Source organism: Nuphar pumila, chromosome 5, assembly GCF_984573655.1.
Source record: "Nuphar pumila chromosome 5, dmNupPumi1.hap1.1, whole genome shotgun sequence".
In the NCBI taxonomy this organism is placed as follows: domain Eukaryota; kingdom Viridiplantae; phylum Streptophyta; class Magnoliopsida; order Nymphaeales; family Nymphaeaceae; genus Nuphar; species Nuphar pumila.
In genome coordinates this window covers 114134591-114160903 of record NC_143253.1, presented here as the reverse complement: position 1 = coordinate 114160903, position 26313 = coordinate 114134591, and the positions used below count along the sequence as shown (strand labels likewise).

Genomic DNA, 26313 nt, shown 5'->3' with positions numbered 1-26313 from the left:
ATGCAAGGAGGGCAATCGATCATGGAGGAGCCGCTCCGGCTTGTCTCCGTCATCACTCCTTCAAAACCAGTAAAATTTCATCCCTTTTTCAGTTTTTTGTTTGTTTCATCTTTTTACGTCGTTTCTCAACGTGTTATTGTTCGATTTTCGTCGTCATACGTGCGCAGTGTGCATTCGGAATTGCTTGTTAACGCGTGTTTGTATATGTGTATTTTTAATTTTATCTGCTTTTTTTTGTGCGGTAACTCGTAACAGTGGTCCCCCCCTCCCCGAAGGTGATGGGTTTGTGCGAGGAATTTTGCCAGGGTTCACAAACTCCTGCTTTCTCTTTTTTCATTCTTTTGTTTTATTTTCCTTTATTTTAGAAATCTTTGTGCCATTATTTTTGAATTCTTACTTTTTATTACAAAATGTGCTCTGTTAGGATTGCTCATGGTCTCTATGTTTAACCTGGAATCAAATTTCTCTCTTTTTTTTCTTCATAGGTGTGAATAGGATTTAGGGCACATTTCTGCTAATACAATTATAGAATGATCGGTTTCTTTTGTATAGCAATTTAATATACTGGTAGGACTCTGCCTAATCCCATCTTGCCTATCGAAAAATGATTTGTTTCTTTTCATGTCATGTTGACATTTTAGTGTGTGTGTGTGTGTGAGAGAGAGAGAGAGAGAGAGAGAGAGAGAGAGAGAGAGAGAGAGAGAGAGAGAGAGAGAGAGAGAGAGAGAGAGAGAGAATATCAACATGATAGAAAACATAAATAGAAATATAGAAAAATAAGAAGCTAAAGAAAAAGAAACTACAGACATATAGCAACATACAACAAAGCCAAGCTCAACCAGGATCCGCTGGACTAGAAGGCACCACCGATAAGTGAACGTTGATCAGAGGGAAGGGGAGGTCTCTAAGATGCATACGTAGAACCACATATACATCAACTAGGATTTTATGGACAAGATTATTAAGGACAATCAGAATTTGATTTAAAATAGCATCATTGCGCACCATCCAAACAAACCACTAAGTAGTAAACCACCACGTCTTCCAAATCAGCCTCCACCGCTTGCATCGTCTAATTTGAACAGAGCCCAGTTGCAGATCAAGCGCGAAAGACTCCTCTTTGACAATTACGTTCGGAGATCTCCACGTCCTATTAAAAAGGACCACAAAGAATGGGCATGACCAAAATAAATGAAAGGTAGTTTCTTCAGCTGCTTGACAAAACACACACCAACTAGGAAACTGAAAACCCAACTTCTTTAAATAGCTGTGAGTCTGAACCCTATCATGCAAAATTAACCAAGCCAAGACCCGAGATCTTGGGCGAAGGGCCCTTAGCCCATAACACGCACTCAGGGAACCAATCGCCCCCGGGGGGAGCAACGATCTATACACTTTGTGGGTGTGGAACACACCATTAGGCGCAATCACCCATTGCAACCACTGATTATAATTTCCCGCATCCCCAATTTGATATCTGAAGAACGATAAGGCTCTCAGCCACATGCTTCGCAAGTGCGAGATCGCCAACCCCCGGGTTCCATGACGAAGAAGAGATAAATCAAGAGCACCATATTTAGCAAGAAGCAAACGAGCACAAGGAGAACCCTGTTGATGGGCCATCCAACATTGCTTGGCCACAAGAGAAATACTCCTTTGTCTGGGCGCAAAAACACCTAAGCCAACCATACGCCTAGGTAACACCACCGTTCGCCAACCAACCAAATGACGCTTGCCATGGAGTTGACACCCAGATCAAAGAAAATCCGCCATTAAACGAAAAATCTGCTTCTCCACACCAACAAGCATCATAAACATTGACATGAAAATTTAAGGGATTGAGGAAAGAACATGTCTGATTAAAGTCAAACGACCAGCGCTGGAGAGATAAGACGTCTGCCACAAAAAAAAATATGTTTTTCACTTTTTGAATAGTTGGAGCCCAAGCAGTGGAGGAGAGGCGCTTCACTTGTAATGGCAGGCCCAAATACGTCATCGACAACTCAAAGATCGCGTAATTAAAAATCTGTTGTCCCGCTGGAGGCATAGAAGACTCAACATTGAACATAGTAAGAGAGCATTTGCTATCATTTAGAGAAAGCTCAGAAAGAGAGAGAAAGAACTGGAGAATAAGTTTGAATCTAAGTGTCTGCTGCACGTTTGCTCGCCCTAAAATAAGCATATCATCAACATAAATAAGAATATGGTCCGGGAAATTCAGAACATCTAAAGGATCTATAAGGCGCTTCTCCGCAGTACGCTTAAGCAACACCACGAGACCCTCAACAACAAAGGCGAGAGAGGGAAACCTTGCTGTAATCCACGCCCCAACTTGTTCTGGCCACCTCTATTGCCGTTAATTTTAATCATGGCCTGAGCATTAGAGACCAATTCCCTCACTCACCCAGAAAAATGACGACCAATGCCAAAATTGGATAACATTTGAAATAAGAAGGGCCAATGCACAAAATCAAAGGCTTTATGAAAATCTAATTTAAGAGAATAATAGGGCTGAGAGAGAGAGAGCATTCATCGCTTTTTGCTGAACATTAACAGGACAACCACAACCTTTTGCCCCTAAGGAATTTTGGATACCTCAACCATTCCACACTTTCATTGTCCCCCACTAAGCTAACCAAGTAACTGATTAGGATAAAAAAGTAATGGAGAAAGGTATATATGTTATACTATATGTCATAGGACAAGCCAAACCTTGAGAGCATCCACAATGACATGCATGACCATGGGTGTATAACGTCAGGGGGGTGCACAGGAAGTGGAGTAGCTTGAGCTCATTCATTTATAGAATGAACCTAGCTCGTGCATACATATAAACTCAATTAGATAAATGAGCTCGAGTTGGAAACCAGTTTATGCTCGTTAAGGCTTGATTAGGCTTGTCTATTGTGTACATGTCATGTACTGTTTACATGTTATTACAACAAATGCCTTTGGTGTAGTGGTTTCTCTTTATGTTCATAAATTAGATGTCAAGGGTTTGAGTCCCCACCCCTCTCCTTTAACATGTTTTCAAAATATATGTAAATATAAATATAAATAAATAACTATATATATAGTTATTTATTTATATATATTAAGAGAGAGAGAGATTGGAGGGTCAAAGAAATCCTATAGATGTGATCTACATGTTTTTTTATAAATATTTTGGATCATATAATTACAATGTGTATGCACCAAAATTTCATGTCTTAAAACATTATAATTTTATTTCGTAAAAACATGATTCAAAGTCTGATTCCTTTTTTTATGTTTACACAAAGAAACCACCCCTAGGATCAGAGACTTAGTTGAACTAGCTCTGCCTGCCGTACTTACGGTCGCTGTACTGACAGCATAAAACTCCGTGGGCTTACCCCTTGCCTCCTAGCAAACAAATTACACATAATACATCCACAGTGTTCGATTGAGTGAGAGAGCTGTTCTTGACCTTGGGCAACACAAGGGCACACCAAAAGTGGAGGAACACTATATATATATATTTATAAAGATAAAACATTATCCATGATTTAAAATAAATGTGTTAAAAAAAATGCCATGTCCACCATCCTTTACTAGACTGCCCCTTACTTTGAAAACCAAATATATTACAAATCTACCATCTTTTTGTTAATGAAACTTGTTATACATGCATGCACTATTGATTGTCATTTCTAAAGCTACTCATATGCTTTAAAAACCAAATATATTACTAGACTATCTCCTTTTTTGTTCTTAATAAAAATAAACCTTGTGATACACACACACACACACACAAACAAGTGTCCTCATGTCCTAATTTTCACAAAATTGCCGAATTTGTGTCTTGTATCCGTGTCCATGTTCATATCCTTGTGACTTTCATAGTTGCAATATACTTTGGGAATGGACTTTTGATTTGTAGTATTTTTTCTACAAATTTACTAGAATGCCCTTGGGTTGTTAGCAAAAGTAAAATGCCACCATTATTACATTTTGAAATCTGTTAGGTACAAAATGTTTGTGAATGTTCAATTCAAAGGGTTCTATTCCAATTCCATCCAAGGAAAAGGAGGAGATGTTTAAAATTCAATTGAAAAAGAAGACAATCTAAATGATGTTGTTGGAGTGGAGAATGGATCATTTTTCTTATGAACACTAGGCCATTGTATTTATGCTGGCTATAGTATTCTCATGGTTTAGTTTTTGAGATCTGTTCTAAATTCTTTTTGGAAATTATACTCAATTTATACTGCTTTCAAAGAAACTGTGCATTCAAGCTCTTTTTTAAGCAATCGATTCTTATGGTTTCTTCTCCAAATCATGGAAATTTATAATTTTGATGATTGAGATTTGCCGCTATGATTTTGCAACTCATGTTGGGATTTTAGATCTTTACTTCAGTGGGAGGGTCCAAAAACTTTTTTGATCCATCTTAGTACATGCTGCATGAGGCTTAAGACTTAAGCCGAGTCAGTCAAGCAATTAAAGCCATGCCTGAAGTTGTTTGATTGTCAAACATTACCAAATTTGCTCGGTTTTTCTTTTTCATATGGTTGTTGGATTATGCTTGAAATGACCTCATACACTTTTATTAGCATGATTATTTATCATTGTCCTGCCATGACTTTCTAGAGAAAGGTATGATACAGACAAGCAAAATATTTCCGTCTAAGTTAAGAAGTTAAAACACACACAAGGGAGAAAAAGAGGAGGGGTGCTGTAGGCACTTCTTGTTTGTGGAATACTTATGACAAATTTTTGGGCAAAATTTTTCTTCTCTATGATCCCTTATCCTTTGTCCCATTATTAACTTGTGCTTTTGAGTTCTCTTGGGATTTCAGATTATCTAACTTATTTTTGACATGCTGGTTGGCTACCAAAATGAACTTTAATATCAGATTTTGTATTCATATCTCTACAATGATGCTCTCTTTCTCTCTATAATAGCCAAGCTAGGGATAAAGACCTTGGTGGGATTCAAACTTGAGACCTTTCCCTAATATATTGTGATTCTACATGGCCCAGATATCCTGAAATTTAGACAATGATAAGAAGTTGCATGCTATTGACTGTCTTCACCTAAATATCTTTTTAATTTGCTGTGTATTGTATCAGAGTTTTTACCCATCATTGACCAAGATTATTGGCACACTTGGACCAAGGACAAGATCTATTGAGGTTATTGAAGCATGCCTGAGGGCAGGAATGTCAGGTTGTTATTTGTCCATACTTTTGTCCCCTTTTCTACAATTGGTGATTATTCAATGATAATTTGATGTTACAATGACATGGGTTTATGACTTGGTTTTGGCAGTTGCACGTTTTGATTTCTCCTGGTTAGATAGTGATTACCATCAGGAAACTCTTGACAACCTCAAAGTGGCTGCTAAAAATGTTAAAATGCTGTATTCTGTAAGCTGGCTACCTTTTACATACGTTGTTATTTAATTAACTAAAAAATTGGTGTGGAGATAACCATGAAGAGTTTAGGTCATGCCATAATGCTTATCGTTTTATACTATGGGACATATAGAATTGTTTGCGTATCTATGTACATGAACTAAGCATATGCAATACAGACTAAATAGTTGGACTTGCATAGTTGTGCATTTTGGAGGTGTGCTGCAGGCTTTATTTTTAACCAGTCACCAAAAATATTTTCAGTTGATTGTATTTCCCATTTTTTAAATTAATAAGGCAAAATATCAAAATAGATAAAAAATATAAAAACATTAGCACCACATGGTTGCAATAATCTCACGTCCTTTTCAAAAGAAAATAATTTCTGAAGTTTTCAATTTTTTTAAGTGATAAGTTTTTTCCAAGAACTATCTTTTTGTTCTTTTGCGGAAACTGTTGCCAATATTATTGTGAGAATGGTACAGGTGACTATGGATTTAATGTCAATATAATATTGAGCAGTACTTGCAATCTCATTTCTGGTGCTTCGTACTTGTTATTCTGCAAATGTTTTCTCTGCATTACACTTGAGCTATTCTGTTCCATGTGAAATTTTTATGGCTAATTGTTTATTCTGTTTTGTGGAGCCACCCAGGGTATCAAAGATAATTGCCTGGAATTTTTTTCTCTATAGATTTTCTTAATGTTTTAAGATTCATGATTTTCAGAAACAAAAGCTAAAAGAGAGTTCTAGGATTAACATGAGATACCACATCCAGTCTATCTCTGTAGATGTGTTGATAACATTTCCTTGTGGAGCCCAAGGATTTTTGTCCACTTGATAAAGAGTCTTGGACTGTACATTACAGAAATGTCCTCTGTTATCAAATTTCACTTGTATTAATGTACCAGTCAAGGGCATCTATGTGAATGTGAATATGATTTCTCATAATGGTGCATTTAGCTATTCAATTGCCCAAAACTTCTCCTTGTTGAAGAGATGGACATTTACAAACATGGTCATGCAATAAAAGAGCCAGCTTTTGGAGCTTGATCAATGAATTTTCTCTTTGCCATGGTTGGAATTGGGGAATATATTTTGTATTTTGTCTCTCCTATATTTTCTCTTTGCCATATTATTGTCCATTGATTTAGCACAAAATTCAAAGTTGCTTCATGGAATCAATGTTTTTCTACACATATATGCATGTCAAATGTGTGTATGTGCGTGTGCCCATACATGTGTCCAACATTTTCATTGATGTTTATAGGTTTATTAAACACTTGCATCGTTTTGCTTTATTAGGTCATGTTAGATACAGTGGGTCCAGAGCTTCGGGTTCACAACAAGACTGGAAATCCTATTGACTTGAAAGCGGATGACCAGCTCGTTCTTACTTCAGACCTTACTAGAGAAGCCTCTGCAATGGTTTTGCCTGTCAATTATGCAGCACTTGCAGAGGTATTGACATCTTATGTTCCACAAATATTGCTGATCTCTCTCTCTCTCTCTCTCTCTCTGTATGTTTCGGTGTTCACCTCCGGATGCATGCTTTTAATCATGGGTGATGTTTCTCATTTGCATGAGTTGCAGGCTGTAAAAAAGGGTGATACTATCTTTATAGGACAGTATCTTTTCACAGGAAGTGAGACCACCTCTGTGTGGCTAGAGGTGAACAATGCAGTGGCCCCTGTTTTAATTGAACCAATACATTGAGGTAGCTATTACCTGAGTGTGGTGCATGGCTTGTGTAGGTCTTGGAGACAAATGGTGCAGAAGTTGTGTGTCTTGTGAAGAACAGTGCTACACTTGCAGGTTTCATTTTCACAATGCATGTCTCAAAAGTTCATATTAATTTGCCCACGCTTAGTGATTTTGATAAGCAGGTAGGTTGATTTTAGCTTTCCGTCCTACTGTCTATGGTTTTCTTGTTTCCTCTACAGATGTAAGGTATATACGTCAATGTATGATATATCTGTCAAGGTTACCCAGTCCATGTTTGTTCATTTGAATTTATTGCAAATTGAGTGTTAAAATGGCTATATTTTGCTTTTAATTTTGGTCTAATATGGCTTGCGAAGAGGACAACCAGTCAACCAGCTACCTGATTCCTAGAGAAATTATTCTGTTTAGAATATTAGAGCTCTTTGACATTTTCTTGAGTTTTATCTGATTTTAGTGTGCTAAATACACTATAATCTGTATTCTAATTTTTTAAAAGACTTTCTTTTGGCACACTATAAATAGAAATGCTGATATTCCACCTACTGTAGGTAATTAAGACCTAAATTGCATTTGTGTCATAATATTTATTTCCTCGGTACCTATGTCACTGCTATGGGGTATGACAGGTAAGAAGGGTACAACATAGGAATTTCTAGAAAGATGATGACTATGTACACATACACAAAAACACTTAAAATATAATACATTTTACAAAATGTGCTATATATGAAGTTGTAGGCTATGTCACATGGGTGCGGGTGCGGGGATGCGGCACTTAAAAAAACATGGGTGCGGGGGTGCGGCAAAAAAACAAAATCAGACTCGGGTCGGATTCGGATCCGACCCGGATCCAAACCCGATAAAACATGCGCTGTGTGCTTTAAATAAGCATGCAGGGTAGGGTTTCTATTCGAGAAACCCTCCCCACGCTGCTCACTCTCTCTCCTCGCTCGCCTTCTCCCCCCGCCGCAGGCTCCCTCTCTCCCTTTCGTTTTTCGGCCACCCGATGCCGGTCCTTCCTGTGCCAGCGATGCAACCTCCGGCCCCCTTTCAGGTGAGCTCCCTCTCGCCTCTCTCTTTCCACACTGTCTTCTTCTTCTTCTTCAGGCGAGCCTCCCTCAATGGGGTTTTCTTTTCTTTTTTACATATCAGGTTGACCACACCAGGTGCCGCACCCTCACGTGCACCCGCATGCGCACCCGCGTCATGTCGCGTCGACGCAGGTGTGGCACCTGGTTAGCCGAATCCCTGTGACATAGGTTGTAGGCTATCAATTATGAACTGAAACTAGAAGACAAAACATGTGAAGATATATAATTAACTAATAATTAATTATTGTTCAACAAGTATACATTGGGCACTTTTAATCCCGAGTGTTGAGTACATGTTGACTAGGTCATAAAATGGATAAAAATGGATGGAGAGCCCAGTACCAGTGGGGGTAGACACAGGTACGAGGGGATGATTGAAGTACCATTGTTACAAAGCTCAATACATTTATAGTTTTCTGGAATGCACACTTGGCATGTGAAGCCTGCAATCACTTATTCATCCAATGCCAAAATCCGGTTTCAAAATTTTATGGTTCTATCTTGTTGTCATTAATGGAAAATTTACAACCAACTGCATGCTCCGAACAGTTATCTATCTGTTCTTATTTGACATTTGCACTAAAAAAATCTTTCAGCGAATCATGAAGTAGCTGATTCTATATCTGCAGATCTTGTGAGAGGGTTACACAATGTACTTGGTTGTTTTTGTTGATGCACAAAGCTTGGTCTCAAAACATGCCATCGCTTTCAATGTTGTATCAAGAGTTTCTTTCTTTTTCTTCACAATTGAATAGTACATGGTATGTTAGCATTTGCTATTTGTGATGTGTCAGTTGAATAAATATGCATTCAATAATAGTGATAATAACTTGATCACAAATGGTTTATTGATATCACAGTAAACGACATGCCAGATTGTGGCAATATCCCCCACTAAATACAGACTTAATGGAGGAAGTTTTATGCTTGTCAATGCATGTATTGGCCTTTTTTTTCCCTTTTCCCCCTTCATTCTATTTTTTAATTGTCAACATGTTGGATCGTTTAATATATTATTCTTGTTTTTTGGTTATGTCGGTAAGGTTTTCTCTCCTGTATTAATATTTTTTTCTTTTAATTTTACCATTGGTTTCAGGTCATTTCAACTTGGGGTCTGCACAATAATGTTGATATTATTTCTCTTTCATATACCCGTCATGCCGAGGATGTGAGAGAGGTATTTAAGTTTTATGGATCCTAAAAGATGTGTATGAGCATGTATGAATTCACAGGCTTGTAAGATATGGATATGTTTATGACAAAGTGCTCATGTACACTACAGTAATTGATTATGTTAATCAGTGTTTCCTTTGTGGAAGTAATAATTTATACTATATTATAAATACTGTTAATTTTATATCCTTCTTTAGTTTCAAGATGGTTTAGGATTCCTTATTTGGTATTAGTTTTATTGCATTGTATTAAATGTTCTCGTGATAATGAGGTGTGATCCTTTTTTTGAAGAAGGATAATGAGATGTAATTCTAAAAGGATAAGACACTGGATGGTTATACTTGGGCAGGTAGACAACACTTTTGTGCCAATAACAAAAGTAGCAAGCTTCGCTACATGGTCCTATTCCTATATCTTGCTACTTTGACATCTACATATCTTAAAACGGTTCAATTTTCAATATTAAACATTCAAACAATTCATATGCATCTTGTAAAGAATAATTTTCTCGTTATTCCAAATCATGTTTTGTTGATGGACCAAAAAAATAAGTCAAGTTGCAAAACATGTTTTTTTAATAATTTTTTAAAGTTCATGTGCACTACAAAAGGATTATGTTTTTTTCTATGTTGATGCCTATTAGTTCTTTTTGAGGACTGAGTCAGCATTACAGTACAGTTAAGTGGTAATTGAGTCCTAGTACCAAGCTAAAGAGTGTTTTGTCTTGCAATTTTCAGCTTAAAGAATTCCTGCAAAATCAAAATCTTCATCACACCCAGATATTTGCGAAAGTGGAAAATGTTGAGGTAAACCAATTTTTTTTATGGAAGTTTTTTCACATTCTGATTTTCAGCTGTGATATTCTTTATATGTTGTTTGTTGCCCACAAATTCCCAGGGTTTAAAGCACTTCGATGAGATCCTTGAAGAAGCAGATGGAATTATTCTCTCACGTGGGAATTTAGGAATTGACCTTCCTCCAGAAAAAGTAAGCTGTTCTGTTCCTATGTCACATGGACATGGGTGTGGGTGCGATGGGTGCAACACGGCAATTTAAAATCATGGGTTCAGGGCTGCGGCTAGGCTCTTTCTCTCTCTCTCTCACTATATATATATATATAAATATATATATATATATATATATATATATAGAGAGAGAGAGAGAGAGAGAGAGAGAGAGAAGGTGGTAGCTGCCTACCACCTTCTCAGCTGACGTCTAGCGCACTGTGTGTGAGCTGATGGTCGTGCACTAAAAAAGTCGCAAAAATGACTTTTAGTGGTGGTCGTGACTGCCGCTAAAGGTTTTTTCAGCGGAAAAAAATTGAGCGGGATGCGCGTCCTACCACCCTCTGTCTCTCTCTCTATATATATATAATGTGGACAAAATTAGACTTGGTCAGGGTTGATTGAGTCTATTTTGGACATAAATGGACTTGGTGCCGTTGACCACAATCGTGTTAAAGTATATATATACTTATTGTTTGCATATATACATTAATATGTATATGTATATGTATATATATTTATTGATGTAATAAGTAAAACCTATTAGGGGTATTTTAGTCATTATCCTTATGTAATTTATTATGTTTATTAGGGTCACTTTAGGTTTTTATTGTTTTTGCAATTTATTCTTTTTATCAAGGGCATTATAGTCCTTATAATGCTCTTGAAATAGAGCTGTTGGGAGTGCTCCCAACAACTATATTTCTAGTTGTTGGGAAGTGCTCCCAACAACTATATTTCTAGCCATTGAGAGCACTTCCTAATGGCTCTTTTTTGCTTTCTTTTGTGTGTAAATAAGGGGTGTAACTCTTCTTGTATGTTAAGCTTGTTCTGAAGCATTCTCTTAATAAGATCCTATATTTTTTATGTTTGTGTTTGTCTCATAAGTGGCTTATGTGATTGTAATATTGTATTTGTAAAAATATCTCAAGAGGAGATAGTGTCCAAACCAAGCTCCAACTCCACAAAGGGATATGTGCACAAAGGCACAAGAACACTTAGAACAAAATGTACCCAAGGTACAAATGAAGAACACAAATGCAAAAATATAAAGAATTTTATTGAACAATGCTCCAAGCATTGAATACATTTATGAAAGGGGGTTCACCCCCATTTATACACAAGAGGGACCCTTGGAGGGGCTCCCACTAGACGTTGGAGCCCCTTCAACGGTTAGAAATCTAACCGTTGGAGGGGTCCAACGTCTAGTGTTGGACCCCCTCCAAGGTTGAGTAAGTCAACAAGAAAAAAGAAAAAGAAGAAAAGAAAAAGAAAAGGAAAAAAGGAAAAGAAAAAGAAAGGAAAAAATAAAAAATAAAGTACAATCATATTCACTAATGTGAATATGCGCAAAAGAGGAAAATATTGAAATACCCTTACGGGTTACATGTTGGGAAATATATATTTATATATATATATCGATAGATACATATACATATATGTATATGTATCTCTCTCTCTCTCTATATATATATATATATAATGTATACAAAAATAGAGATACAAATTTAACACCCTCCCTCAAACTTAGGGCGCAATGATCGAAAGTTTGCCAAGAAGAAAATTGTGAGGAAATCTGCCAACTGATACTCTGAGGTCACGTAGGGAAAATCTATAATTCCTTGTAAATATGCTTCTCTAACGTAGTGGCAGTCCATCTCAATATACTTTGTACGTTCATGGAACGTGTGATTTTTAGCAATGTAGATTGCACTTTTATTATCACAACATAACTTGGTAGGTCCTTGAACCTGAATCCCCATGTCTTGCAGCAGTTGATGAATCCACACAATTTCCATGGTTGTAGAAGCCATGGCTCAATATTCTGCTTCTGTGGATGATAGAGACACCTTTTGTTGTTTCTTGTATCTCCATGAGATCAGAGATTCACCTAAAAAAATACAAAAACCTATAGTGGAGTGACGATTATTTGGGTCACCTCTCCAATCAGAGTCAGTATATGCAATCAAATTGAACTCAGAAGATGAGGAAAGAAAGACTCCCTTATTTAAGGTTCCCCTTATGTATCTGACAATTCAGAGAACTGCGCCCATATGGACGGATGTAGGAGCATGCTGAAATTGGCTTGCAGTGTGCAGAACATGCGGGATGTCTGGCCTTGTGATGTTAAGATACATCAGAGATCCCACAAGTTGCCGGTATGGAGTAGGATCCTCCAAAGGAATCCCATCATTGATCTTCATTTTTGATCCCATAATTTCAGGAGTCTCACATATTTTATCGTTAGAAATACCTGATCTGTCAAGAATCTCACATGCAAGTTTAGTTTGAGACAAAAAATAACCTTTATGAGAGTAGGCTACCTCTATACCAAGAAAGTATGTCAAATACCCCAAGTCTGACATTTCAAACCTTTCTTTTAAAGTAATTTTAATACTTTTGATGCCCTTTATGTCACTACCTGTTATCAACATGTCATCAACATACAACAATAAAATCACAATTCCTGCATTAGACCTTTTGACAAACAAAGCAGTGTCAGTATAGCATAAAGCAAAACCTTCTTGAATCATAACTTCATTAAATCGATCATACCAAGCCTTAGGAGCTTGTTTTAAACCATAAAGTGCTTTTTGCAAACGAAGAACTTTTCCCTTTGGTACGTCCATGCCAGGAAGAGAATCCATGTAAACTTCTTCTTTAAGATCCTCATTTAAAAAGACATTTTTAACATCTATTTGGTAAATGTTCCATTTTTTAATAGATGCAATAGTGATCAAACATCTTACAGTGACCATCTGAGCAACAAAAGCAAAGGTTTCTTTGTAATCAATACTGTATTCTTGACTATATCTTTTTGGGACAAGACGGACTTTATATCTTTCAAGAGTGCCATCACTCTTGGTTTTGACTTTAAAAACCCATCTACATCCTATTGATTTCTTTTCTTTAGGAAGATATTGAAATATTCAAGTTTTAGCTTTGTTGAGGGCTCTAAGTTCATTATCCATGGCGTCCCTCCATTCTATCATTTTATTAGCTTCTTCAAAGTTTCTAGGCTCTTGATATGAGTGAATGGCACTGAGACATGCCCTATGGTTTGGGGAGAAAGATTCATAGGATATAAATCTAGAAGGATTTTTCCTAGGTCTTTCTGTTCTTCGAGAGTGGTTGGAAGATTCACTAAGGTCACTATACTTCTCTATTGCACTTCTAAAAATACTTTTATCTCTATGTGTATAGGTAATTGGTTCAACTATTATTTCTTCTACATGTTGGATGGGTTGTGGAATACTTTCACTTAAGTCTTCATCCTCATTTAATTCATCATCGTTAAACAAGTCTTCGTTCCTAGATAATAAATCAAACAAAAAAGAGTAGTCAACATTATCTTCATGAGTTTTATGTTCTTCAAAACCACTCATGTTTTCTAAAAATGTTACGTTTCTTGAGACATATAGTTTGTCATTTTTAATATCATAACACCTAAATCCTTTTTGTGTTTCAGAATATTCCAAAAATGCAAAAGGGATAGCTTTTGGAGATAGTTTATCATTCTTATCGGTGAGGACAAAACATTTACAACAAAAAACTCTTAGAGTATTGTAATCGGGTTCCTTTTTGTACAATGTTTCAAAAGGAGATATTTGATTCAAATTTTTGGAAGTCGATGTAAGAGCCGCTTTGGCCCACCATCTTTTTGGAATTTTTTGAGAAATGAGTAAGGTCCTTGTAGTTTCTATTATATGTCTATGTTTTTGTTCGGCTAGTCCATTTTGTTGAGGTGTTTTGGGGCAAGACCTTTGATGAACGATTCCATTATTTTCAATGTAACTTTTGAATTCATTTGAAAGGTATTCTCCTCAGGAGTCGGTTCTAAAAAAATGTAATTTACTATTGAATTGATTTTGTATCATCATATGAAAAACCTTAAAGGTAGAAAAAACCTCATCCTTATGTTTGAGTACGTAAATCCAACTATATCTTGAGAAATCATCAACATAGATAACATAATATGAAAAACCTCCCTTAGACACAACGGGTGCCGGTCCCTATACATCCGAATGCACAATTTCAAAAGGCTTGGATGGAAACATAATTCTTTGTCCAAAAAGTAAGCTTCTCATTTTACCAAGAATACAATCATTACAATTAAAATTGTCTTTACATAAAGTTTTAGCAAAATGTAAATGAGAGAGCTTGGCAATATTTGGATGCCCAAGGCGTTTATGCCAAACATTTATATTTTTATATTGGGCAATATTACAAAAAAGATTGTTTTGGAATTTGAAGAAATTTCATGAAGTATAGATCTCCCTTCCTAAAGCCTTCCCCAATCAACTTCTCAGACCGACGATCCTGTATCCAACATTTATTTGATGAGAACTTGATATCACACTCAAGATCCGATAGTTGAGAGACGAAAAGCAAATTTAAATTCAATTTTGGGATAAATCTAACTTTAGGAATGTAAAAACCATGTTTTTCAAAATCTCTAATTCCTTTTATTTCAAGAGAAGCCCCATCCGCGGTAGAAATAAAAGAAGGTGAAAAATTCTTTGAGTATTTAGAAAGAGCAAAAACATTTGGAGTCATATGAAAGGATGCACCCGAGTCTAAAAGCCACAGAGTCTTACCGGGAGGAGAGAAGGTGGTCATGGCGGCCCCGGAGACGGATCCCTCGAGGAGAGGTTGAAGAGTTTCCATGATTTGATTTAGAGATAAGGAGGTTGAAGGTCCTTCATCCTTGATTGGTTGAAAAGTTGTAGACATAGCCACCATCCTTTTCCATTTAGGACATACCGGTTTAATGTGTCCCGGTTCTTTGCAAAAGTGGCATATGATCTTGCTATAGTCTCTTCTTCCATAATGCCCAGCATTTTCTCTTCCTCCTTGACCTTTGTTGAAGTGAGGGGGTTTATATGTTTTGACATTATTCTCCGGTCTTGAGACGGCATAAGCACCCTCATCCTCATCCTTCGAAGGAACGACTAACACACTTTGATTGGTTTTATTCATCCCCAATCTAGTTTCTTCTCTACTTAGTTTGGTAAGCACATATTCCAATGGAGGAGAAGAAAACGAAGACAAAAGAGAGGACCTAGTTTGTTCGAATTTGGGTCTAAGCCCATTTAAAAAGTTGAAGAAGTGATCATCTTTTAATTGTTTGGCTCTTAACTCAATTGCCTCTCGACTCCATTTAGGTTCTTGGAGAGTAAGTTCATCCCAAACCGTGGATAACTCGGCAAAGTAATTCTAACGGTCATTTCACCTTGTTGAAGAATTAATGCCTTCTTTTAGAGATAATATTTATAGGACAAGTCTCTTGAAGTATACATTATTTCAAGATACTCCCATACTTGAAACGCTTTCTTGAACTTCAAAATATTGACATTTATTTTTGTTTCAACGGAAGAGAAGAACCACGAAAGAATTTTGTAGTTCTTCATCTCCCATTCTTCATGCTTTTTGTTGTATTCTTCAAAGGTTTTTTCTCTCTCTTCACCATCAAGAACCTTGATTGCTCCTCTCTCCATAATGGTGATCTTAGGTTCGGGAATGGTTCCTTTGACGTATCCCCAAACCCCTTTCCCCTTAACGTGAGCCTCCATATTCCCGGCCCAAACATGATAGTTGAAGCCATTTAATTTAAATCCAAGTGAAAAATGCAACTCTTTTTCACCCATTAGAGAGAGAAGAGTGGAGAAAAAATACGTACCACAAAAGGTTTTTCAAATCTTACTTGACGTAAGATTCTTCTAAAATATTGGAGAAGCAAGATCCACCACTTCAATCTTCAAAATACCGAAGACACATTTTTCAAGGCACTCGAAAAACGAAGAATCCCACGATCCTCGATCACCAACCTTGCTCTGATACCATGTAAAAATATCTCAATAGGAGATAGTGTCCAAACCAATCTCCAACTCCACAAAGGGATATGTGCACAAAGGCACAAGAACACTTAGAACACTTAGAACAAAATGTACCCAAGGTACAAATGAAGAACACAAATGCAAAAATATAAAGAATTTTATTGAACAATTTGTTGAACAATGCTCCAAACATTGAATACATTTATGAGGGGGGTTCACCCCCCTTTATACACAAGAGGGACCCTTGGAGGGGCTCCCACTAGACGTTGGAGCCCCTCCAACGGTTAGAAATCTAACCCGTTGGAGGGGTCCAACGTCTAGTGTTGGACACCCTCCAAGGTTGACTAAGTCAACAAGAAAAAAGAAAAAGAAGAAAAGAAAAAGAAATAGAAAAAGAAAAGGAAAAAATAAAGTACACTCATATTCACTAATGTGAATATGCGCAAAAGGGGAAAATACTGAAATACCCTTACGGGTTACTTGTTGGGAAATATATATTTATATATATATATATCGATAGATACATATACATATATGTATCATACATATATGTATCATACATATATGTATATGTATCTCTCTGTATATATATATATATATATACACACAAAAATAGAGATACAATTTAACAATATTGACCCATAAGAGGTCCTTGTGCCATTTGCTATTGTGTTCTTGTATGCCCATAATAGGCACTCTCTTGTATTACTCTGCCCATTTCAGCATTAGTGCTCTTGAATTGTAACGTGTACGTGAAGATCAAGAGGAGGATCGGGAGATTGATGGACTATTAGTTCGTTGTTTCTTCAATATTTTCTTATGATCTTCTTCTCTTCTTTTCTCTCAATCTATTTTCTTCTCCTACTCTTTCTTTTCTTGGAATAATGTCCGAAAAAGTAGTTACGGTTGTTCCCATCAAATTTGATGGGAAAAACTATAACATGTGGGCCACCGCTATGAAAATAATTTTGGTGGGCAAATATAGAACCTCAACCTATTCTCACAAAATCCATTTGTGGGGAATATGGTGTTACAAAAGAGGAACCTCTTAATAACAAAGAGAGAGAAAAGACTATTAAATTATAAAAAGACCATTAAAGCATGAGATGTGGGACATGCCAAGGTTTTATTCCTATTTATGGGGAATATGTGTGAAGAACCTTGCGAGAATATATTAGAATTTGAGAGGGCCGATAAAGCATGGGTTTATTTCAAACAAACCTATACCCAACATGATGGTGCCCATAAATGGGAATTACAAGTAGGGGTGTCAACGAGCCTGGTTTACCCGGACCCGACCCGAACCAAACCCTATAGGGTCCGAGTATGGTGATAAATAATAAGACCCAATTAAGACCCGAGTTCGGACTCGAAGGTTTGATTAAAACATGGACTAGTTTGTGAACTTTTATACCAGACCCGACCCGAGTTTCAATTAAGACCCGCAAATTTTCAATGTAAAAATGCTAAAAAATATGGTTTTACCGGGTATGGTCAGGATCTGGTTCATATAGTTCTTATCAGGTCCGGGTATGTTTTTTCTTATAGTGGATCTGATACCATACCCGAAAATCGGGTCCAAGTCTGGTACCACCTGGTTCCGAACTAAACTCGACCCGTTGACAACCCTAATTACAAAATAAGATTCACAATTGCAAGCAAGGTGATAGAAGTGTTAGAGAGTACTATAGAGTACTATGATACTCTCAAAAGACTTCGGGATCAAATGACTAAAATGAAGCATATTTGGGATACCCTTGATGATGCTCGTTGTAAGAAAAATAAAATCCTTAGTGAGCAATTTTTTCAATTCATGAGAGGGCTTAGGCCCGAATTTAAACATGTTCGTGTTTCTATCATCCACCAGAACAAAAATCAAGAGGAGCTTCCACCTTTACATGAGATTTTAGCCCAAGTTTATATGGAAGAAACAAGGTTCAAATCCATGACCGAATATAGAGAGACCGAAGACAATGTATTGGCGGTTTCTAGACCCGGTGCCAATATTCATTCGTATAAGCCTCCTCACTTCTACAAGAATAATTCTTGTAAGTCAAGAAGCAATGATATGGGAAATGATACAAAAGAAAAGATTACTTGTCATAACTGTGGAGAACTATGTCACATGGGTGCGGGTGCGGGCGCGGGTGCGGGTGCGGGGATTCGGCACTTCCAAAAAACCCGGGTGCGGGGGTGCGGCAAGGGCAAAAATGTAAATAAATAAATAAATAAATAAATAATATATATATATATATATATATAAGGGGTCGGGGGCGGGTTTTTTCAAATTTTACACGATAGCACAAGCAAGGCTACCACCATCATTGAAAAGTCAATAGCTGACAGCAGCTGACAGCTGCTGTCAGCAGATTGTCAGCAGATTTTTTTTTTTATATACAGCTGCACGATAGCACAAGCAAAGCTACCACCATCATTGAAAAGTCAGCAGCTGTCACAGCTGCTGTCAGTTTTTTTTATATACAGCTGCACGATAGCACAAGCAAGGCTACCACCATCATTGAAAAGTCAGGAGCTGACAACAGCTGTCAGCTCCTGACAGCAGCAGATTTTTTTTTATATACAGCTGCATGATAGCACAAGCAAGGCTACCACCATCATTGAAAAGTCAGGAGCTGACAGCAGCTGTCAGCTCCTGACAGCAGCAGATTTTTTTTATATACAGCTGCATGATAGCACAAGCAAGGCTACCACCATCATTGAAAAGTCAGGAGCTGACAACAGCTGACAACTGCTGTCAGCAGATTTTTTTTAAAAAAAAAATTCGCAGGGGCAATTTTTAAAAATAAAAAATAAAAAAAAGGACATAAATTATCCTGGGTGCGGTCAACGCACCCAGGATCGGGTTGATCGCACCTGGTGCGGCACCCGCACCCGCGTCGAGTCGCGCCGACGCGGGTGCGGCACCCTGCTAGCCGAATCCCTGTGACATAGGTGGAGAACTGGGGCACATCAAACTTTTTTGCCCTGAATTCAAAAATGATGAGAAAAGAGTAGTTACCCTAGAAGCTCCTCAGGAAAACAAGAAAGCCTCTAACTCCGGTTACCAAGGCATGTTCTTGTCTCAACTTGCAAAAGCTCTACAACCGCTCCTCAAAGGCTCATCCTCCTTAACCGGTGCCGCAGTCTCTTCTTCCTCACCTGCTGGTAAGATTTATTGGCTCAGATTCTGGTGCCTCATTTCATATAACCCTTATAGGACTATGCTCTTCGATTGTGTTTTTAATTCAAGTAGATCTAATGTTTTTACCACATATGGATCTTCTCTTGAATTTTTTTCAAATTCTTCAAATTTATCTATTTTTGTAATGAAAAAATCCAATGTATTGACTGTATTTTTGGGAAAATGAAAGTCATTCCCTATCAAGAAAAAACTTTTGTTGCCTCCAAATCGCTTGAATTAATACACTCGAATGTTTGGGGTCTTGCTCCTATTGCCTCTAAAGGAGAATTTACTTATTATGTGATATTTGTGGATGATTATTCACGTTTTACTTGGATATTCTTTCTTAGGCACAAATATGAAGTTTTTGAAACTTTTAAAATATTTCACAACCTTGTCAAAAATCTTCTTAAAACCAATATTTATATATTTTGGTATGATTAAGGGGGAGAGTATATGTCAAAAGATTTTAAAGTTTACTTAGAGAATCACGACATTTATATCAAAGATCTTGTGGAAACACACCTCAACAAAATGGTTTGGCCGAAAAAAAACATAGGCATATAGTGAAAACCACTAGAACCCTGCTTATATCTAAAAATGTTCCAAAACACTTTCTGGCTGAAGTTGCGCTCACTTCGGTTTACCTCATAAACAAACTTCCTTCAACCAAACTTCAAAATATTTCTCTCTATGAGAAACTTTATAAAACTACCCTTAATTATTTCAGATTAAGGACTTTTGGATGTAAATGTTTTGTCCTTACAAATAAAAATGACATACTTTCACCAAGAGTCATTCCTTGTGTTTTTCTTGGTTATGGAGAAACCCAAACTAGATTTAGATGTTATGACTTTCAAAATGATAAACTCTATATATCAAGGAATGTTACCTTTATAGAGCAAGAAAATTTCTTTGGTTTAGATGTGTCTATTAAAGAAAATAATGATTACTCTTTTCTCGAATTACTCTCTAAAAGTTTTATTAATATGTATATGTATATATTTCTTGATATAATAAGTAAAACCTATTAGGGGTAGTTTAATCATTTCTTTTTATGTAATTAGTTGTGTTCATTAGTACTTTAGGTTTTTATTATTTTTGTAATTTATTATTTTTATCAAGGGTATTATAGTCCTTATGATGCTCTTGAAATAGAGTTGTTGGGAGTGCTCCCAACAACTATATTTCTAGCTGTTGTGAAGTGCTCCCAACAGCTATAATGACTCTTTTTTGCTTTCTTTTCTGTATAAATAGAGAGTGTAACCTCTCTTGTATGTTAAGATTGTTCTCAAGCATTCTCTTAATAAGATCCTATATTTTTTATGTTTGTGTTTGGCCCATGAGTGGCTTATGTGATTGTAATTTTGTGTTTACCCATAAGAGGTCCTTGTGTCATTTGCTATTGTGGTCTTGTATGCTCACAAGATGCACTCCCTTGTATTGCTTATTTCATTACAAGTAGACACTGCAAAAGTTGTGTCCCAGTATTGCACCCACACCAACATGGGTGCGATGTTCTCTCAGGAGTGTCCAGGTTACATGGTTCTGCTCACGTGGAGGAACTTTATGGTAATCTTGACCCGCACTGTGTCCTATCTTATCCTCAAAAATTTCTCCATTGTTCTGGAGTGAATTTTCTTCCCAGAACCACAGCTCCAATGACACAACACTTATGAAAATTGACATTGGGAACTAATTCCATATGCCAGTAAACATCTATTCTGCAATAGAAAAAGTTTCACTGAATCTCAGTTGCTGTTGTCAGACAGATCCGTCCCTGAGGTTTAAGCAAATTTCAAGAATCTAGATTGAAATTCAGGCATTGGGGCATTTGAACTTTTCGTCTGGCATCATCATTATGTTTTTATCTTAAATTTACTGCATTTACTATGATCACTATATTCTATAAATCTTAGATTTATTGCATTTACTATGAAAGGTTTGTGGCAAGTTATATCTAGATTGTGAATTAGTCCTTCTCTTTCTAGAAGTTGGTCTAGTGTTTTTTAAGATTCATGTGGATATTATCGATTGTATTTGATCATCTTCATTCTTTCATCAATCTTGGTGCATTGTAGATCTGCCCCTCATGACTGGCAGTTTTGTGATTGTTATTTTATCAGACTAAGAGATCGTGCCACAGGTTTTCTTGTTCCAGAAGTCTGCTGTTCACAAATGCAATATGTCAGGAAAACCTGTAATTATTACTCGTGTTCTGGATAGTATGATTGATAATCTACGTCCAACCCGTGCTGAGGCCACTGATGTGGCAAATGCTGTCCTTGATGGTTTGCATTGCCTACTAGTCTTTTAGATCCTTTCTGTCTATGTCATTCTTTGTTTTCTTCATCTCTAAAAGCTGGCTGTCTTTTTTGTTTTGCAGGGACTGATAGTATTCTGTTGGGTGCAGAGACCCTGAGGGGTCTTTACCCAGTCGAGACAATTAGAACTGTGGGTAGAATATGTGCTGAAGTATGTCACTGAATCTGTGTTGCCATGATCCTATATTAGAATTCTTTCCCGGTTATTTTATTTTCACCATGTCTATGGTCACATGAAATCCATTTGCATACAGGATAAATAAAATACTTCCTATTTCATGCTTTGGCAAATGTCCTGGCAGTTGTACTGATCTCATTGCATATGATTTACTTTTTTATACCACCAGTCAGTCTGGTATATTCAACTTAAGTAAAGCATAAAAATAGTATATATGTAAATATACATGATGCAGAAAACCTGTATTGCAGGCTGAAGTTGTTTACAATCAGTCTCTTATTTTCAAGAGAATAATCAAACGTGTTGGCAAGCCAATGTCGCATGAGGAATCAGTTGCTTCATCAGCGGTATTTGCAATACTGTTGGTTAGTAATTTCTACACTGCAATAAATTGTGTTCCATCTAACCTGCTGTTCCCTTTTTGATGTTATAAAAAGGTCCGTGCTGCAATGAAAGTGAAAGCAGCCATAATTGTTGTGTTCACATCATCTGGGAGAGCTGCAAGGTCTTTGTCAAAGCCTTTTCTTCTGAGAAATTAATGTTCTGGAAAAAGGAAAGGGATATTCTGGTTGACTGATTTTTGAAATATTCACTATTGCAGGTTGATTGCAAAATATAGGCCTAGCATGCCTGTGTTAGCTGTTGTTACTCCAACACTCTTGACCAACTCGCAGAAATGGAGCTTTTCTGGCTCATCTCAGGTAAAATTTCAATAGGAGTTCTATATGATGGGCTTTTTCGTGTTTTAAGTCTTCTTTTCGGATGCAGGAGAGGCAGTGTCTGGCACTGAGAGGTGTCTATCCCATTCTGGCCAACCCTTCCCGTTTGGTAATATATTTCAAGCACAAACTTTCTCCTCACATATAAGTTCCAAGTATTTAGTGATTTGAAGAATTTCAACTGCAATGTAGAAAAGACCACATAAGTTGACGTTTTTTATAAACTTTGTAGATGCTTATGCAAAATTTTTAACCTTGCGGTATCATCAGCATATGGCAGACTTCACCTCCTGCTATTAAGGCCTTTCAACATGCAAGATTTAATTTTGAATATTGATCCTGGCCAAAAGTTTCAGTAAATAGTATCAATTTCTTATTTCTCACCAATGAGAATCATCACATATCTGTTGAACATGTCTTTTTTCTCTCGTTAATGCACAAGCACGTTTTGAAATATCTGATGTTTTGCTTCTTTTGGTTGGTCTTCTGCTGTATGTTTTCTGCAGGCTTATTTTCCTTTTGATCAGCTTGTAGTTGTTTACAACAACAACAACTACGCCTTCATCCCAAAACAATTGGGGTCAGCGATATGAACCAAAAAAGAAATTCATTTTGGGTCTTCCACATGAATCCTTTTCCTCCAATCATTTCTATCCAACGCCATGTCCTCGGTGAGGTTCAAAGCATTCATATCCTTTCCTATCATCTCCATCCAAGTCTTCCTAGGCCTACCCCGACCTCTTTTAACTAATATATTTTCCCATTTCTCCAACCTTCTAACTGGAGCATCATTAGGCCTTCGCCGAATATGTCCAAACCACCGTAAACGATTCTCTCGCATCTTATTTTCAATGGGTGCAACACCTACCTTCTTACGTATCAGCTTGTAGTTGTTTGTCAACAATAATTTCAGAGCTTTTTTGATTGTCAAGGTTTGAATGGAATTTCTGTGAATAAAGTAGAAGGATGGACTATGTTTTTACTGTTAATGGAAACTTATGCCGCTGAGTAATGGAACTAATTCTGCCGAATTCTAGTCAACACATCACAGCTCAAGTAAGAGTTTTTTTTATCTTATTCTTCTTGTTTTATTGCATGTTGCAGGACGGTCCTACCAGCTCCACTGAAGAGTCTGGGCTCACTCTTGCACTTGAACATGGCAAAAGGGCTGGACTGGTTAAGCCCCATGACCGGATAGTTGTGTTTGAGAAAATTGGCGATTCTTCTGTGGTCAAAATTATTGAGGTTGAAGAGTAGGATGAATGACCGATTCCCTACCAAATGCTATATGGCTATTATATATGCCTCCAAAATTTTGTCTCCATTTCTGCATTGCTAACATTATTTATAAGCATATTTTTATACAAGGTTATGTAAAGGAGGTTTTCCAAGCTTATAGAGCCCAACCAGCTTTTCTGTTGCGCAAGTCTGAAGCTCTTTCGCCAATTCTAATATTTTTGACCAAGTATTTGCAATTCCATTTAATTTTCCACTAGTCTGCAGCTTCTATTTTAGTTTAAAAAGTGCACACTGTAGATCAAGAATACCCTTTTCATTCCTAAACAGGAGGGAGGGAGAAAGAGAGAGAGAGAGCATTGTATTTGTATTCAAACTATACTTTTTACAATCAATTGACAACTATTACCATGAATATAATGGAATGATGGAAGCGGAACCTTTGTCTAATTGGGTTCTTTAAAGAAGAGCACATATATTATACTACAGATAGAGACTATAATTGCTGCAGCATCGAATGTGAGAGCAGTGAGAGTCTGATCACTGAGCTCCATGTTCTTCCCACCAAGCCTATCGACCATGTCCGGGACCGACTCCCAGCTCTTCACATCTTGTTCGTAAGGATCTTCAAATCTCAGCTTCATCCTTTCCGCTTGGCGGCTCGTGGCTTCTTTGGCCAAGCCCCAGTCGTAGAACCGGCGACTCTCTTCATTACTCAAGACATCATAAGCTTCTCTCAGACGCATGAACTTGTCCGAAGCCGCTTTCAATGGAAGTGTGGTGGTATCAGGATGGTAGTCCTTTGACAATCTCCGATAAGCTGCCTTGATCTCTTCCAAGTCTGCTTGAGCCGATACCCCTAAAAACCTGAGCTCAATCAATTGCATGATTTTAGTTTCTTCAATGTGAAAGGTGAGCTACCTCTGAAGGTTATGCATTCTATCTACTCATCTGGATTGGAACGTTGACAAGCATTGTGCAAGCATCGTTTTCCTAGCACAAAGATTGAGATTCCTTGCTAAGATGTGGCTGCTACTTGAGTTTTTATTTTGGTGGAGAGAGAGAGAGAGAGAGAGAGAGAGAGAGAGAGAGAGAGAGAGAGAGAGACTGTTTGAGTGATTTAGAAATGCATGCCAAAAGGATGACGGAGTTCTGGTGAATATCTCAGAATGCAATAAATGCTTTTCAAGTTTTTTGGGAATATAGGCATAACCTTGACACAGTTAAGCTTTTTGTGCTGGACTTAGTAAGATGGGGCTGCATCAGTCCCAGATAAGATGACACTACCACACAGGCATCTATCTTGGTTCAGATAACAGGACCAGCAAAATTACAAGAACTTACTCATAGTGGGTGCCGGTGGCGTTCTTGAGAAGATCAGAGAATTTCTCTCCAAAACTCTCTTGCTTCTCTGCATCAACTGTGCTGGACTTCCCTCCTACCCAACCTTCATCATGATTATCCCAATGAATTCTGGTGTCAACGCCTGGTTTTCTGTTTTTTCTTCGTTGGTTCTCTTCCACTGAACTCCCTGCAGCGAAGAAGAATATCCGGCGAGACCTCTCGGTCACCGGCTTTGCACTTTTCCGGCATCGGAAGAGGGTGATCAGAGAAGTTGGTGTAGTTGAAGACATGGTTGGCAAAGAAACAAGTGCAAGAATGTGTGAAGCATAGGTAACTAACTGCAAAGGAGTTCCCTTCATCCACACAAATAAGAGTCCAATATTTGTGGCTTTCAAATTCAGTCGTTTTGTAGCTGGCGTATGTCAACACAGTGCAGAAGGTATTCCGATACGTTCAGCCAAACCCTGCAATTAGGGGTGTCAATGGGTCGGGTTTGACCTGGACCCGACCGTACCAAACCCTATAGGGTCAGGGTTTGGTGATAAATAAGAAGGTTTTAATAGAATCTGGGTCGGATTCAAAGGGTCCGATTAATATATGGAGTCAGGTATGGTTTGTGAACTTTCATACCTGACCCTGAGTTTCAACTAAGATCTGTAATTTTTCAATGTAAAAAGGTTAAAAAATATAAATTTATCAGGCATAGTTCGGGTCTGGTTCATATAATCCTTATAGGATCCGGGAATGGTTTCTCTTATGGTGGGTCCGATCAGACCTGGACCTAGTTCCATCTTCTCAAATCAGGTCTGGGTCTGGTTTTACTTAGATCCAAACTAAACCCGGCCCTTTGACACCCCCTACCTCCAATGACAAATAACCAAGCAATGACGATGGGGCCTACAATATAATTTAGTCTGTCTGGCACACGTCATTGGTCTCAGGTAGATCGAAGCCCAACTGGTTTAGTGATTTAAATAGATCCAGATCTAGATGGGTAACAGATGTTGGATTTCTTTTTTGAGGGAATAATCTAAGAGACCCTATCACCAATGGAAACAGATCAGGTCATGCAGAACATGAGCGTTTTTGCTCATGCTGACATCGTGGCCATCCGATTTGCA

At 37.5% G+C, this 26313-nt stretch overlaps 2 protein-coding genes across 2 annotated transcripts; one reads left to right on the top strand and one right to left on the bottom strand.

The window, feature by feature from the left end:
• LOC149838218 (pyruvate kinase 1, cytosolic-like) lies at nt 1–25287 on the top strand. Its single transcript, XM_090006457.1, has 16 exons — nt 1–69; nt 5095–5191; nt 5294–5391; nt 6686–6841; nt 6974–7051; nt 7135–7266; nt 9293–9373; nt 10107–10175; nt 10267–10356; nt 21538–21682; nt 21778–21866; nt 22145–22240; nt 22331–22398; nt 22495–22594; nt 22662–22721; nt 23717–25287. The coding sequence occupies exons 1-16, from the start codon at nt 1–3 to the stop codon at nt 23867–23869; spliced, it is 1581 nt and encodes a 526-aa protein (XP_089862583.1). The 3' UTR covers nt 23870–25287.
• Nucleotides 24150–25566, bottom strand: LOC149838217 (NAD(P)H-quinone oxidoreductase subunit T, chloroplastic-like). The gene is made up of 2 exons (XM_090006458.1): nt 25193–25566; nt 24150–24715 (listed from the first exon to the last, which is right to left on the bottom strand). The coding sequence occupies exons 1-2, from the start codon at nt 25549–25551 to the stop codon at nt 24295–24297; spliced, it is 780 nt and encodes a 259-aa protein (XP_089862584.1). The 5' UTR covers nt 25552–25566; the 3' UTR covers nt 24150–24294.
• Between the last annotated feature and the right edge of the window lie 747 nt (nt 25567–26313).